The sequence below is a fragment of the Cervus canadensis genome, chromosome 10 (assembly GCF_019320065.1).
Source record: "Cervus canadensis isolate Bull #8, Minnesota chromosome 10, ASM1932006v1, whole genome shotgun sequence".
Taxonomy (NCBI): domain Eukaryota; kingdom Metazoa; phylum Chordata; class Mammalia; order Artiodactyla; family Cervidae; genus Cervus; species Cervus canadensis.
This window is the reverse complement of record NC_057395.1, coordinates 68,754,293-68,768,826: the sequence shown is the minus strand read 5'-3', so window position 1 is coordinate 68,768,826 and position 14,534 is coordinate 68,754,293. Positions and strand designations below refer to the sequence as shown.

The window sequence follows — 14,534 nt, the reverse complement described above, 5'->3', positions numbered from 1 at the left end:
GCAAGAACACACAAATCACAGCGAAGAAGACTATCAGGCTCAAAGTGCCCCTGAGATGACAGCTTGCCTGATGGAGCGGGAGGTGTCACCTTACCGCATTCCCTGTATATGTCACTACCCCCAAACTTGTTGGCTGCTTTTATTTAGATATGGGAGGAATCCATTTCCAGATTGCCTCTGCTTTTTTTTTTTTTAATTGAGACGTAAATGACATACAACACTGTATTAGTTTCTGATGTGTTTTGTAACAATTCAATGTGTGTAGTAAAGTGATATAGTAGTATGTAGCAAAGTGATCACAGCAATAAATCTAGTTGCCTCCCCATACATATGTAAATTTTATTCTAGTGATGAGAAGTCAAGATTTACTCTTAGCAACTTTCAAATATACAATATGGTATTACTAACTGTAGTCACTTTGCTGTCTGTTATATCCCCGGAACTTACTCCTTTTATAACTGGCAGTGTGTACCTTTTGACCACCTTCATCCATTTGACCCACCCCCAGATTCCCTCTGCTGCTTACTCTGTTCTTTCAGCATATATATCTTCCCCTTGTAATATATCACTTGTGCCTCCTAACATGGCTGAAAATATTCCTCAGGCAATTGCTCCATACAAGTGCATGTCAGAGAGAGAGGTTTGTTTTCTCCATCCTGGAGAAGAGGTCCTGTCTTTTGTATCTCTCTCCCTTTATATCTTATAAGGTTCCCACATGAGTTCTCAGTAATTGCTTGCGAATCAAAACCAGATCCCTATTTTCCTTTCAGTCCTCCTGTAAGCTCCTCCTGTTCAGGCATCAGGCTTGACCTTACATTTAGTCAGCTGCCACAGTTCTATGATGAGATGCTCAAGAGACTGTAGCGAAGGTTGGAATTAACCCCAGTAACCATTACTGAATGGGGATCCAGGCAGGTAAACAGGTCTCATTTCCCTGGCCAGGTGAAGAAACTGCAGTCTATCCTCAAACCGATGATGCTTCGGCGGCTGAAAGATGACGTGGAAAAGAACCTCGCTCCCAAGCAAGAGACGATCATCGAAGTAGAGCTGACCAATATCCAGAAAAAGTACTACCGTGCCATCCTGGAGAAGAACTTTTCCTTCCTAACCAAGGGGGCCAACCAGCACAACATGCCCAATCTCATCAACACCATGATGGAGCTGAGGAAGTGCTGCAACCACCCCTACCTGATCAACGGTGAGCAGGGGACACGGGAAGGCCTTTCCATCTTATGTATGAAGTTCCCATGAAATACTCGGGTGTGAATTCTGACCTTTTACGGAGTATTAAACTGAGGTTCAAATAGGTCAGTGGATCTGTGTCAGTGATCTGGCCAGTGAGTACACAGAGCCCTGTTTTGAACCAGTTCTCTGCCCATCAGAAAACAGATCACGAGTCTGCCTGCTGTCCTTTGTGGGCCTGCAGTGTGGCCCACACTTCCCACTTGGGAGATCTCTTACTTTGTTGAAAAAGCGATCATGGCGCAGTGAGATTAAAACTCTCTGCAGATTAATTAACAATTAACTGTACTGGATAGAGAACATGTTGGAGGCTTTTTTTTTTTTTAAATAAAACTTTCCGATGAAATTTTAAATCCAAACATGGCTTGCCAATCACTAGTGTTTATATCCAAGAGGTATGTCTTTTCGTCCGCTTTAAAATTTTTTCTTTGTTTATTTAGGCTATGCTAAGTCTTTGTTGCCCCACACAGACTTTCTCTAGTTCGGGTACTCGGGGGCTTCTCTTATTGTGGACATGGGGTCAGTAGTTGCAGTGCATGGGCCTGCCTAGTTGCAGTGTGCGAGCTTAGTTGCCCAACATGTGGGGCCAGGGGTCAAACCCACGTCCCCTGCACTGGACAGTGGATTCTCAGCCACTGGACCACCAGGGAACTTCATTTTTGTCAACTTTCTGTGAAGGTTTATTTACTTGCCTGCGTCAGCTTGGTATTTCACATCCTTTCTCTAGCTGGTCAGCCTCCCAGGAGAGCAAGTCACCTGTGTTTTCTGTAGGACAGGCATGCCCCGACTGTAGAGCCCTCGGCTGGGGGCACGGACCAGGGACGCCTACACCGCACTGCCTCTCCAGGCTGTTGGTTTGGGACTTAAGAGTTCATTCCATTTCTTCTAGGCTCTGTCAAACAGAAAGTCGCCTTTGCCCATAGAGTTTGTTCAAAGAATACTTTTGTTGCATCCTTTTTCAGGGGCAGAGGAGAAAATTCTGGAAGACTTCCGGAAAACCCACAGCCCCGATGCCCCGGACTTTCAGCTGCAGGCCATGATCCAGGCCGCAGGGAAGCTGGTGCTGATTGATAAACTGCTCCCTAAGCTGATCGCTGGTGGCCACAAAGTGCTCATCTTCTCACAGATGGTGCGCTGTCTCGACATCCTGGAAGATTATCTCATCCAAAGAAGGTGAGCCTTATGTCAAAGCTGGGCATCAGGTGCTGCAGGCAGTTCCTTTTCTTTGATGCCTTTTTGATTCATTCAGAAATTATGTTTTAACAACAAAAAAGCATTAGAAAATAGAGAAAAGGAATCTTCTCTTAAAAGATCGGCTGACATTCAGAGTTGAATCTTAGGACCAGGTTTAAGTGTCTTGAGAGTGAATTTCCTATGATAGGAGCCCTTGCTTTGCTTAAAAAATAAATTTTGCATATTTATTTATATTCTCTTAAGAAACAGTTCAGATAGCATTACAGAAGGCTAAGAAAATAATGTATTTACTCCCCCCAACCCCACTCCTGTCCCGTGATGAGAAAAATAAACCCTGGAAAGCATCACTATATCAAGTTGCTAAAAGAGCACAAGCTGACAGTTGAACTTAGGGATGCTTTATGTTTTTTCTCAGCAAACCCTCTAAGGTTTTATGATACACTAGCTGTGGCATCCCAGTTTATTTTCTTGTTTGTATTCCTGTAATTCCTTGAACCTAGGTTCCATTACTCATGCAGGTGAAAAGCCTGGGATATCATGTGGGTTGCTTGGGCTCTGTGAGGGTACATTTGTTACATTACACCATACCAATCCATTTCCAGTATTGGGATCCACCAACAATCTGAAGATGGCAAATGGATTTTTAAAATTTATTCTTAATGTTAAAAGACTTCTCAAGATCTTAGAAACTATTAGCTAAGGCATTGGTAGGTTTAGAGTCCGTCTTTGTTTTTATGGAGTCATCATGGCAAATCCCAGTTGTATTATATGTTCTGATCTTTGAAGATCTGTTTCTCCTTATAACATAGGAGAATTTATAGGGAAAGTATTAAAGGAAATGACCAACTTAACTATGGGTTATGCTCACATTTAACATTACATAAATAATTCTCTGAAATCAGATTAGACACTAAAAGAATTTCTCAGACTCCTGTAGTGGAGATGTTTATGTAAAGAATTCTTGAGACTTGCATTATTTTTTTTCTTTGAGGAATATATCAAAACTAGAAAGCAGTTTTGTATTTAATAATTCACTCTAGATGAATTGCCAGAATAGTTGCTTCTTATATAATTATCTTATCAAAATATATACAACTACTAGTTTGAAGATTTTTTAAAGAGATTCCCCCCAAATGAATAACAGTATAATTAACAGACTTTTGCCAAGTACGGATGTTTTTATTTAGCTCCTTTATCACTTATTGCTCATTTTGTTTTAAAATTACCTAAGTATTATAGTTGCTCTTGAAAATAGCGACAGTTTTTAATACCATCACCAGCTCAAAACTCTATTCATACTTGGGCATTTATCTTCTTAGTCTTTTTTCTTTGTGCCTACATATATTTAGTTTTGTTGTTGATTTGCTTGAATTGGGATCATATGCTACATTCTGCTTTGTAACTCACCTTTTTATTTGATATATTATGGAGTTTTTTGCTTTACTTTTCTACAACATAGTTTTGTTGATTTGAATGATATTCTCTTATTTAGGTTGTTTCCAATTTTTCAACATTTTTAGGAACTCTGAATATCATTTTGCAGTCACTGTGAATGTTGCCAGTTATTTCCTTGGGATAAATTCTGATGTACATTTTTAAAAACATTGAATACATATTTCCAAAACACCCTCTAGAAAGACACTTTTATCTCCCTTTTCTTGGTGTCTGAGAATGCTCTTTTCTTCCTCATACTCTCATTGATCCTGTTTTTGCCTTTTAGTCTCTGCTAATTCAATAAGCCAAAATTATGGTCTCCTGTTCTAATCTGTGCTTATTATTATGAATGAGAGTGAATATATTTTATGTTTAGTAGCTGTTTATATTTCTTTTCTGTGCATTGCTTATTCATGTTCTCCCATTTTCTGTTACTCTTTGCCTTTTTGTTTATTAATTAATTTATAAGAATTGCTTGTTAAGAATATGGTGCAAATGCTTCCCCAGTGTTGCTTTTTTTCTTTATGGCTGTGGGTTTTTGTTTATTTATTTTATTCTCAGAAATTTTAAATTTTATAATAAATCTCCCAGTCTTACAACAGCTTTAAATAAACTTAAGTGCTTATTTATGCTTAAATTAACATACTTAAAAACACTTCCCGCACCTCTCAACTGTGTCATATAAACAGTCTGACGTTTTTTTCTTTTCATTTTTTTATGGTTTTTTCTTTTCACTCTTTTGTGGTTTTTTATCCCAACTCTGTACCCAGCAGGGACTTCTGGCCTTAATACCACCATTACTTTTCTCTTCTTAATTTAGTTTTTTGTTTTCATCAAAGTTATACATGCACATAATTTGACAAGGCAAATTATTCTTTTAGACATATGAAAAATAGCATTTCCTGATACCACCACATACCCCCAGCTTCCCCCCCACCTGAAGCTTTTAAACTCCTTATGCACTTTCTTTTGGTGTTTATAGCTGTAGCTCTAAAGAATGTTGTAATTTCTTTTTTTTTTTTTTTTCAGTTTTAAATATTGTCTATTCTCATTATGGAAGATGAATATTTCCTTTCTTTCACTGCCCCTCACAATTACCACCTCTGTGCCTACTGTCCTCCCATCTTCCCAACCTGCCATTGCAATACTTTGGGTTGAATTAATATTTAGGGTTTGTCACAACTTATGTAAATAATGTGTTACAGCTCAGCCACGTAGTATGCTGCTTACCGTTTCTTTCTTGCATGATTTTTATTTTTCCCGAAGCTGTAAATTGCTTTTTTTATTCAGTGTGAAGTTTTAAATATATGCATTATTATTCAGCTCCAAAATTTACTGTGGCCACCTGAATCTCTGTTACATGCAGCCACATCAGCTTCATGTCTGAGCCATCTCTCCAGGGACCTTGAGTCTCTTCCTCTCCGCCCAGTTACTCCTCCTGCCTGGTGCTCGGTCACCATCTGTGATCTCCCTTCCTTCAGCACGCTGACAGCTTTCTTTTCCTTTCCTCTTGAATCTAATCTTACTGGTGGATCCTGTGTACCTCTTCTGAGAGCTTCTGCGAAGGGGTGGATGATAGGTGGGTTTTGAGACTTTGCCAGAATGTTTACTCCCACCGTTGAGCAATTGTTTGGCTGAGTTTGAGACAGTAGATTAGAAATAATTTTCCCACAGAGTTTTGAAGGTGTTAGTCCACTGTCTTCTAGTTTCCAGGATTGTCTAGAAGTTCAAAGCCTTTCCAATTCCTGGTCTGTGTATGTGGCATGATTTTTTTCTGTTCAGAAGCTTTGATCTGTCCTCTGTCCCAGTACTATGACATTTGACAGTGAACTGGGTTTTGTATGGCATCTGTTGAACTGGATGTATTGTATGTCTTTGCCATGGCAAATTATACTCTGTCAATCCTAGGGGGTGTTTTTTTGTATTTTATCTTTCATTATTTCTTTCTGGCCTGCTTTCAATTTGTGGAACTTTTGTTATTCATATATCAGACCTTCTGGACTGATCACCTGATTTTCTGTTTTCTCTACTTTTCCATCTTATTTTATTTCACTGTACCTCTGGTTTTGTTGTTCAGTTACTCAGGCGTATCTGACTCTTTGTGACCCCATGGACTGCAGCATGCCAGGCTTCCCTGTCCTTCACCATCTCCCTCTGGTAGAATACCTTTAACTTCTGAGTTTTCGTCTGTAATTTTTCAGTTTTTATAGCACTCAGCTGGTTATTGCATAGGCTCGGTGTCTTGTCTTTCTGAGATTAATGATGATAGATTTTTATTTTTCATTCTTCCTACAGTGTCTGTTTCTTCAAGTCAAATTTTTTTCTTTTTGTTTGTTGATGTCTCTGTCTTTCATATAGAATTCTGGGTTGGCTTTTTTATTTCTCCCTCTTTTCAGCACTTTGAAGAACTATTCCATTGTGTTCTCACCCCCATGGTTTCTCATGAGTTTTGCATTCATTTAAGTAGCTGTTCCTCCGTATATACTGTGTTTTTTTACTCTACTAAGATTTTCTTTTTAATTTTCAGTTTGTGGCAGCTTGACTGTAATGTATGGATTTCATCCTGTGCAGAGTTCACTGACCTCCTTATATCCATAAACAGATCTTTCACCAAATTTAGGAAACTTTTGGTCAGTATTTCTTTGATTTCTTTTTTTTTTTTTTTTCCTTTTGCAGTATTTTTATGTTTCTCTGTGAGATTCCAATTACCTGTGTATTTGACCCTTAAGTCCCTAGGCTCTGTACTTTTTTTTTTTCTTTTTCTTTTTCTAGTCCTTTTTCTCTCTTTCCTTTTGTTTTGAATTGTCTGTCTTCAAGTTCACTGACTCCTTTCGTCTGTCTTTTCCATCATGCTTATTATGCCATTGCTTTCTTTATATTAGAGATTGTATTTTAGTTGAGATTTCCATTTGTTTCTTAGTGTGATGTTTTGTTTCTCTGCTCTCATTTCCTATCTTTATACTCATTGTGTACATGGTCTTCACTGAACATGATTATAAGAGCTGCTTTAAAGTTCTTGTCTGAGCATCAGAACATATCAGGTTTGACATCTGTTGTCTGTTCCTTTGAGAATGGGTAGCGTTTTCCCTGGACATTGTGAACATTTTTGTTATGGAGATAGGGGATTCTGTTACATTGCTGTGAGGTGTTGATAGTTTTTATCTGGAGGCAGTTAAGTAGGTGAGTCTCAAAGTGCAAAGGCTGTTGGCATCTGGCAGGTCTAGTCTCAGCTCAGACTGCTTTCAGCTTGCCCCAAGCATGTGTACATCAGAGGTCAGCCAGACCCTTAGGCAGAGTTTATACCCAGAGTTTGGGGTTTGCCATCTCTGTCCCTTCTGGAGGTCCCTCTCACCCTCTGGCAGTCCTAGCTGCCCCAGACTGCTTTCCTTGGTGCCTCTGGCCAGAAAGACAGTAGCTTCTCATCAAGATTTGTAGCTGTCCTGCACCTTTGCCATAACTCCTGCTTCCCCCATGGGCAAAACCACAGATTCCTGTTGTTTCCCCAAATCTGCTTGCTTTCCTTAACTCTCAGGTAGGTTTTTCTGTTCACTTGTTCTGTTTCTTTATTTTGCCAGGGTCTCGCAGTTGTTTACTGGAGGTTTGGTGTGTTAGACACTTGCCCCTGCACACCAGAAGCAAAGCTTCTGTGTTTCAGGTCAGAGGCTTTCCTCGGATATCTGGTTTGGCTGCCAGATGGTAGGCAGCATCCAGAGATTAGAAGCTCTGGGCATGTGGGCGAGCGTGTTGGCTACCTTACCCTCCATCTGTGAACACTCTCCATCTAGCTGAACCATTCATCCAGGAGCCTCCAGGGTCAGTGCTTTGGGATGCTTTTCTTCCTCTCTCCTGCCCAAAGGGTGGGAACTTAGTTGGACTTGGAACTGACTTTTGGGGAAGGGATGGAGAGAGGTAGGGAAGTCTCAATATCTCTTTCTTTCCTTCTTCCCTTTTTTAGTATAACACCTCCGCCTTTTACTGTGTGGTATTTCCTAGGTAGAGAAAGCTACAGATCTTTTTTCACTCTCAAGGCTGAGGTGGGTGATCTGTAGGCTGGTAGATACTTCAGCAAATATTCAACTAGTTAGTTCTCTTATGTTTAGACTCTTTGTATCCCCACTTTCAGGGGTACCTAGTGCCACCAGTGCCTGATCCCTTTGGATATTCTACCAGGTTGAATTAGGTTATTTCTCACCTGGGATTCTGCTTTCTTTGAATCAGGTATCACTTGATTTATTTTCCAACTTCCAGAATTTTATTGTAGCTTCTTGTGTTCTGTTTATAGGTTTATTTGGGGGAGAGTATTATTATGCATTTAAAAAAATCCCTGTACTTATCATTTTAAACATTTGAGGAGATAAAAGAGTTAAATGTGTATGTTAATTCATAATCTTTAATTGAATATCTTTGGTTTATTTTATTTTTTTACATTTTAGTCTTCAGTCCTTCTACAGTTTTGGTAAATGACATTAATGGGGTGGGGTCTAATTTAATTTATTTCCAAAGATGTCTGATTTTCTATTTACTAAGTAGTTCATCTTTTCCCCATTTATAATAAGACACTATCCATAAAACATACTGAGATATTATATATATTGGGTGTAATATGTAACCTTTCTATTCTTTTGATCAATATTTCTATTGCTTTGCAATATTATTATTTGCAATATTAATATTTACAAATTAATATTTTCAATATTATTGCAGATTAACTTCAGGCTTATTCTTTTTTAATGTATTTACTACTCCAGTCCTCACTACCAAAAAAGGTTATACATTTACATATCTGTATTTGTCAATGTATAGCTATATCCATTTGTTGAGATTTCGATCAGCTCTTACACATGTTGTAGGGCAGGACTGACATCTTTGCATCATTGGAGAACATGATATTCACTGCAGTCACTCAGGTCTTTTGTATACACCGTTGATTCGGTAAATATTTATAAGGAACCAGCCTTGTGCTGGGACCTCTGTAGGTGTTAGGGACTTGGTGACCAAACCAACACAACCCCTAGTGTCATGTTACCAAGTCCCACGTATTTCTGTTTAAATTAGTTGTAAGAATTTTATATATTTATGGCAGTCATGAATGGTTGTGTTTTGTTTTTGTTTTTTTTTTCCCCAGTCTTTATTTTTTCCAGCTGGGTTATTGCTGGGAGACGCGATTGTTCATTTCCCTTCAGGCCTTCTGAGGTCAGCATTTCCTGTTGTGCCAAAAACGTGTCTTTTCCCCCTTCCCTCCCTCCCAAGCACACAGAGGTTTTCCAGAGTGCCACCTGCTTCTCGTTGATGTTTGACAGCAACTCAGAATTACCATTTGATGAACCATATCAACTCCTAGGGATTTCATTCAGAATGCAGTTGACACAGAGGGTTAACTGCTATGCCAGTGTTTGGTGTGGAAAATTTTATGATGTCTATAATTTCCTCATTCAGACTTACTAGCCCTCAAGATTTTCTTTGTTCCTGAGCCTCGTCACCATGCCAGCTGTCAGTTTGGTTTTGTTCCTGTTTAATTCTCTGCCATACTCGTATGGGATGTGGGCAAGAGCCAAAGGATCTGGCTCAGAAGTCAGGGGAGTGAGGACCAATTTAACTGAACCCTCAAATCACTGAATTTTTACTGCAGTTTTGTGTTCTTTGAACACACTCCCTCAAAACCGAGTAAGTGATAGAAATGAGAAGTAATGTTCCACTCATCCTGGACAATTACTAAAACTATGTTCTATCCTCTCTGGCCAAAACACTATCTAATTTTGTGGGAATTTTTTCCCTAGGTGATTGCTGAGCCATATCATCACTGTTTATTGGTTTCTCCACCTCCTTGATACAGTGCTCGTTCCCTGCCTCACTCAGATCCTCGGGCATCTGGCTCCTGTCTGATGCTTTAGGGGTGTCTTGTCAAAGAACATCGAGTCCTCTGTGCCTGCAGCAATAATTGTTCACACGTGTGACGGTGGGGCGCCGGCAGCCATTGTTTAATTGAATCTCAGTCCTGCCTTCTGACTCCGAGTACTGTGCTGCTTCCACTGCCCAGTACATCACATACGCAGCCACACGTAGGAGCGACTCGGGGCAGGTCCTCAGGGCATCGGTTCACAGAGTCAGTGCCATGTCTGAGCTTCCGTTCTCACCTTCTGCCAGAGTTAACTGGTTTCCAGAGTCGCTGCTTTATCTTCAATTTTCTCTTCTAAGTTTTTAGGGAAATTTTTCTGCTGCATTGACACGTAGGGTACATTACGAAAGCCATATAGCAAACTGACTAAGAGGGTGGACTCTGAGTCAGCTGGATCTCACTTACCGGCTAGGTGGCTGAGCAAGTTATTTCGTTTGTGAGGGTCATTTTGTCTTTTGGGGTGTCTTACGGGGGTTTTTTGTTTGTTTGTTTTTGATGTTTTCTCAAATGTAAAATGGGAAACTACCTCATGGGCTTATTACAAGAAGTGAATATGAAGATGCATAGAGTGCATGTATCACAGCGCCTGGCGCCGAGCTTGACACTTCAGAGCTTGCTGTGAACGCTGTTGCTGTGGCTGTTGTAAATAATGATGATCACATGTCTAATTGCTTCATAGTTACGTAGAGTTCAACTGATGACCCTTAGCTTTTAGCATAAGACAGAATCTCCTTCGTCTACCTTCATGACAGTCCTGTACTGCGTTTTATTTATTTATTTGCTTCTATTGCCTCATGTATTATTCTCAAATTAATTGCATTAAAAAAGAAGAAAGGAAAAATCTGCACCTGTAATTCCAGATGGAGGTGCACTATAGCTTTGTGAAAGGAAGGCAGTTTTTTTGGACTTGGCTCTTTGCCTTGTATATTTCCCTTCTGAGCCTGAGTTGGTCTGGTTTCTCTCCCTGTATTTCCTTGGGTGATTTCTCATGTGGATTTTCCTCTTCCCTGGTGGCTCAGATGGTAAAGATTCTGCCAACAGTGCAGGACACCCAGGTCCGATCCCAGGGTTGGGAAGATCCCCTGGAGAAGGAAATGGCTACCCACTCCAGTATTCTTGTCTGGAGAATCCTGTGGACAGAGGAGCCTGGCAGGCTATAGTCCATGGGGGTCACAGGGTCAGACATGACTGGGTGACTGACATTTCACTTTCAAAGAAGGCAGGGTTATATCGCCAAATTTAGTTATCTAGAGCCACCCCCACCCAGAGCTGTCTTCCCCTAGAGGATCTATTCTTAGTCTCTTACTAGTCACTTATCTCAATTTTTAGCAATCCAGTTTCCCAGATTCTGGGCTACTGAGATTTTCATCAGGATTCATGTTCTTGGCTATGGTGGAGTCTAGGGTATCTTGATTCTTTTCTCACTTGGTTCCTATTACTTATACTTTACCAACCGGTTCTTATTTCTTGGTCAAAATTGGGCCCAGGGTAGCATCCTCATATTAATTTGTCCATTGTCAAGGGGTAAATAAGAAAAGATAAGACTCAGCAGCTACTCAGATTGGCACTGTTTTAATTCTGTGCTAATTGCATGATCTCCATCCTAAAGGTACCTTCTGTGTTTTTTGAAGGTGGTTCTAGGCTCCCAAAGCAATACTCCCTTACCTTCTCCTACACAATGCTGTCCACCTTTGTTTCTTAACTTTCCACACAGGTATGTGTCTTCTTAATAACTTTCAGTTTTGCTTCCTCACTTTTATTTTCCTCTAAAAATTCTGGCTTCTTTCCAACCTGACTCAGCTCAGAAACCTTTCTTGCGATTTCTCCCTATGTGCTTGGCAGCATACTGCCCAGAAGACCTTGGTTTCAGCTATAAACTTGGAGGCGTTGCTTTCTGTTTCTAGAGCCTCGAGGAACTGTTAGGATAGAAATGACCAAAGAAGATGTAACAAGACGGCCTGTCCGTATGGTCTTCCTCCCATCGTCAGTCCATCCAAAAGCAGATAGAGCCTGATAGGAACTCTGATTCCATGCTACATGCTCAACTAAAAGATGGTTGAGGCTTTTATTTTTCTTTCCCGGTCTTATGATTAGATTCAGTGCAAGAAATTTGGGAAACACTGAGAGTAAATTTGCCCAGGCAGTGGGGATTGATATTTTGTTTACAGCTCCTCTAGTCCTCCGTAGTCTGTGGCTGGTTTTTTGTTTTGGTTTGGTTTCTGTTTGTTTTGAGAGGGGGGACATTTTGCAGCGTGGTTTCAGGTGTCTGCCCTGCTGCATACAGAGAGGGGGGGATTCCTTCTAGACTGCTGACACTGGGTCCATATGTAGAAGTGAGGGGTGTAAGGCCGTTAGTCACCAGCTTCCTGCGTTGTTGCCTGTTCTCCACTGAAGTCATAATTAACGCCTGGGCTTTCGTTCGTTTGGGTCCCCTCAGATACACCTATGAGCGAATTGATGGGCGAGTACGGGGAAACCTGCGCCAGGCAGCCATCGACCGGTTCTGTAAGCCAGACTCAGACCGCTTTGTCTTTCTTCTGTGCACCCGAGCGGGAGGCCTGGGGATCAATCTCACAGCTGCCGATACCTGCATCATATTTGATTCAGACTGGAACCCACAAAATGACTTGCAGGTAACCATAGGATGATTGCTGTTTGCCTTAGCTGTCCCTGAATCTAAGAACCTCACGACAGGGCCTGGCTTGGCTACAGAGAGAGTCTGCCATGCTCCATGCTACTGCTACAGCATTGGCCGGATGGCAGGCTCAGGGCCTCGGTCAGGGGGTACAACTAAGGAAGAAGTAAATGTCGAGCCTTCCCACTAATCAGAGTGGTTTTTTTTCTTTTACGATGAATCAAATGGTATTTCACAGTGGTAGCCTCCAAAATGTAGCTTAGAACTACTCTTCATTGTTATTATCAGACATATAAAGAAAGATACTAAGCTTGAGTAATTTTCTAATTCTTGACATATGGATTGCTTCTGGCATTTTCACTCACTTTGGTTGTGAGGTAGCTGTATGTCGTTTACAGTACATGAAGATGACCCAGAGGTGTGGGAACGTTCCCTAGTGTGGCTGGGGTGACTGAAGCATCCTCATTAGTTCCTTTGCTCCCCACTTAATGTAGCACATTAGAGTTCAGTGTGTGCCAGTTAAGTATGAGTCCCCTACATACGAATGAGTTCATTTCCAAGAGTGCGTTTTTAAGTCCGATTTGTTCGTAAGTCCAACAAAGGAACCACAGGCACCCAGCTAACACATTCAGCTTTATAGTACTGTGGTGCAATAGGTTTGTAATAACTTTTCACACAAATAATAGCTAATAAAAACAAACAGGCACAAAAAATACAGGAAATATTTTTAATCTTATAGCGCAGTGCCTTGAAGAGTACAGTAGTACAGTACAACAGCTGGCTTACAGGGGTTGGCATCGAGCGAACAGGCAAGAAGAATTACTGACTGGAGGCGGGGGAGGAGGTGGGAGATGGTGGAGCTGAAGGGTCGTCAGCAGTAGGAGACGGAGGGCGAGCTGCAGTTCCACTCACGCCTGACGTTGTTGGCACAGATTCTGGTTCCTTGCTGGAGCCAGATGCATGTTCGCATCTTTGAAAGTTCACCGCCTGAAGGTTCCTCTCTAGGGGACTTAACTGTATTTGCAGATTAAATTTGTTAGTTTTAACCAGACTGAATAATGTTTGGTTTTAAAAAAATGATTGGCTTTATAAAAGACTATTGCAAGGATTGGAGTTAATGCATTTTAAAAGGCAAATGTAGACAAACAAGAAAACGACAGAGCTGATCCTTCTGGTTCAGAATTCCTTATCAACCCTGTTTGAAAGTGAAAAAAAAAACGACGTTTTAACCAGATGACACAGTAAGTCAGCCCAGAAGATTCTGACTCGTCAAGAAGACCATTTTAGATCCTAGAGTTACGTCCATTACCATTAACGACACGCTTCATCCCACGTGTGTATTGGCTCCTGGGATATCTGCTGATACTCAAGAGTGTGAGACCAGCGTGTGGTTCCCTGGTCACCTCAGCACATGCAGCCCCCCCACTGAGTGGCGCTGAGTGTGCGGTTGGGGGAGCGGTGGGACCTCGGAGCCTTTTTCATGATATGATAAGAGTGACTGATAAGAGAAGTTTGAAGGCTGCTGTTTCCCAAAACTGAGGTGGTGCCCTAGGGGGTGCTGCCAGGGAAGGGATGCTCAGGTGAAGGGTGTCTGGCTTCTTGCCTACCCACCATGCCACACAGAGCCACTCTGCTCTGTCTTTTTCATTTAACGAGTTTCCAAATAACATTTTATTGGAAGAAAGCAGTCTCCTAGTTGAAACAGCAGTGCTCTAAATTATCATGTTGGTGACAACTGGATAAAACTCAGGGGAAAGAAATCATCGTAAAACAAATTTTGTGGCACATTGTTCAGCATCCAACTTGAAAAATCAGTGGCTGTGACCAGCTCACCATCAGGCCTTTCTGCTGGTGACTGGATGTTTGGGTCCAGGATGCGTTGCTGAACTTTCCTGGCAGGTCCAGTGATTACAACTTTGTGCTTTCAACGAACGCAGGGGGCGCAAGTTCCATCCCTGGTGGGGAAACAAAGATCCCACAGCTGCGAGGCCACCAAAAAAACAAAGAAAACAAAGAGTTGCTAGATATAATCAATTTTTAAAGGAGTTAACATACTCAACACCACGGTGCTAATAATCAGTAGAAACTAACATTTGACAAGGTCAGCAGCAGGAACCTAATAGGGGGCGGGAG

At 41.2% G+C, this 14,534-nt stretch overlaps 1 protein-coding gene across 4 annotated transcripts in view; it reads left to right on the top strand.

Annotated features, from left to right (window-relative positions):
• Window positions 1–14,534, top strand: part of CHD6 (chromodomain helicase DNA binding protein 6) — a 194,984-nt gene that overhangs the window by 118,427 nt on the left and 62,023 nt on the right. For all 4 annotated transcript variants that reach the window (XM_043480181.1, XM_043480182.1, XM_043480183.1 and 1 more), the window contains 3 exons: window positions 943–1,198; window positions 2,205–2,415; window positions 12,204–12,399. In XM_043480181.1, coding sequence (XP_043336116.1) covers window positions 943–1,198; window positions 2,205–2,415; window positions 12,204–12,399 — 663 coding nt within the window. The remainder of the gene's footprint in view (window positions 1–942; window positions 1,199–2,204; window positions 2,416–12,203; window positions 12,400–14,534) is intronic.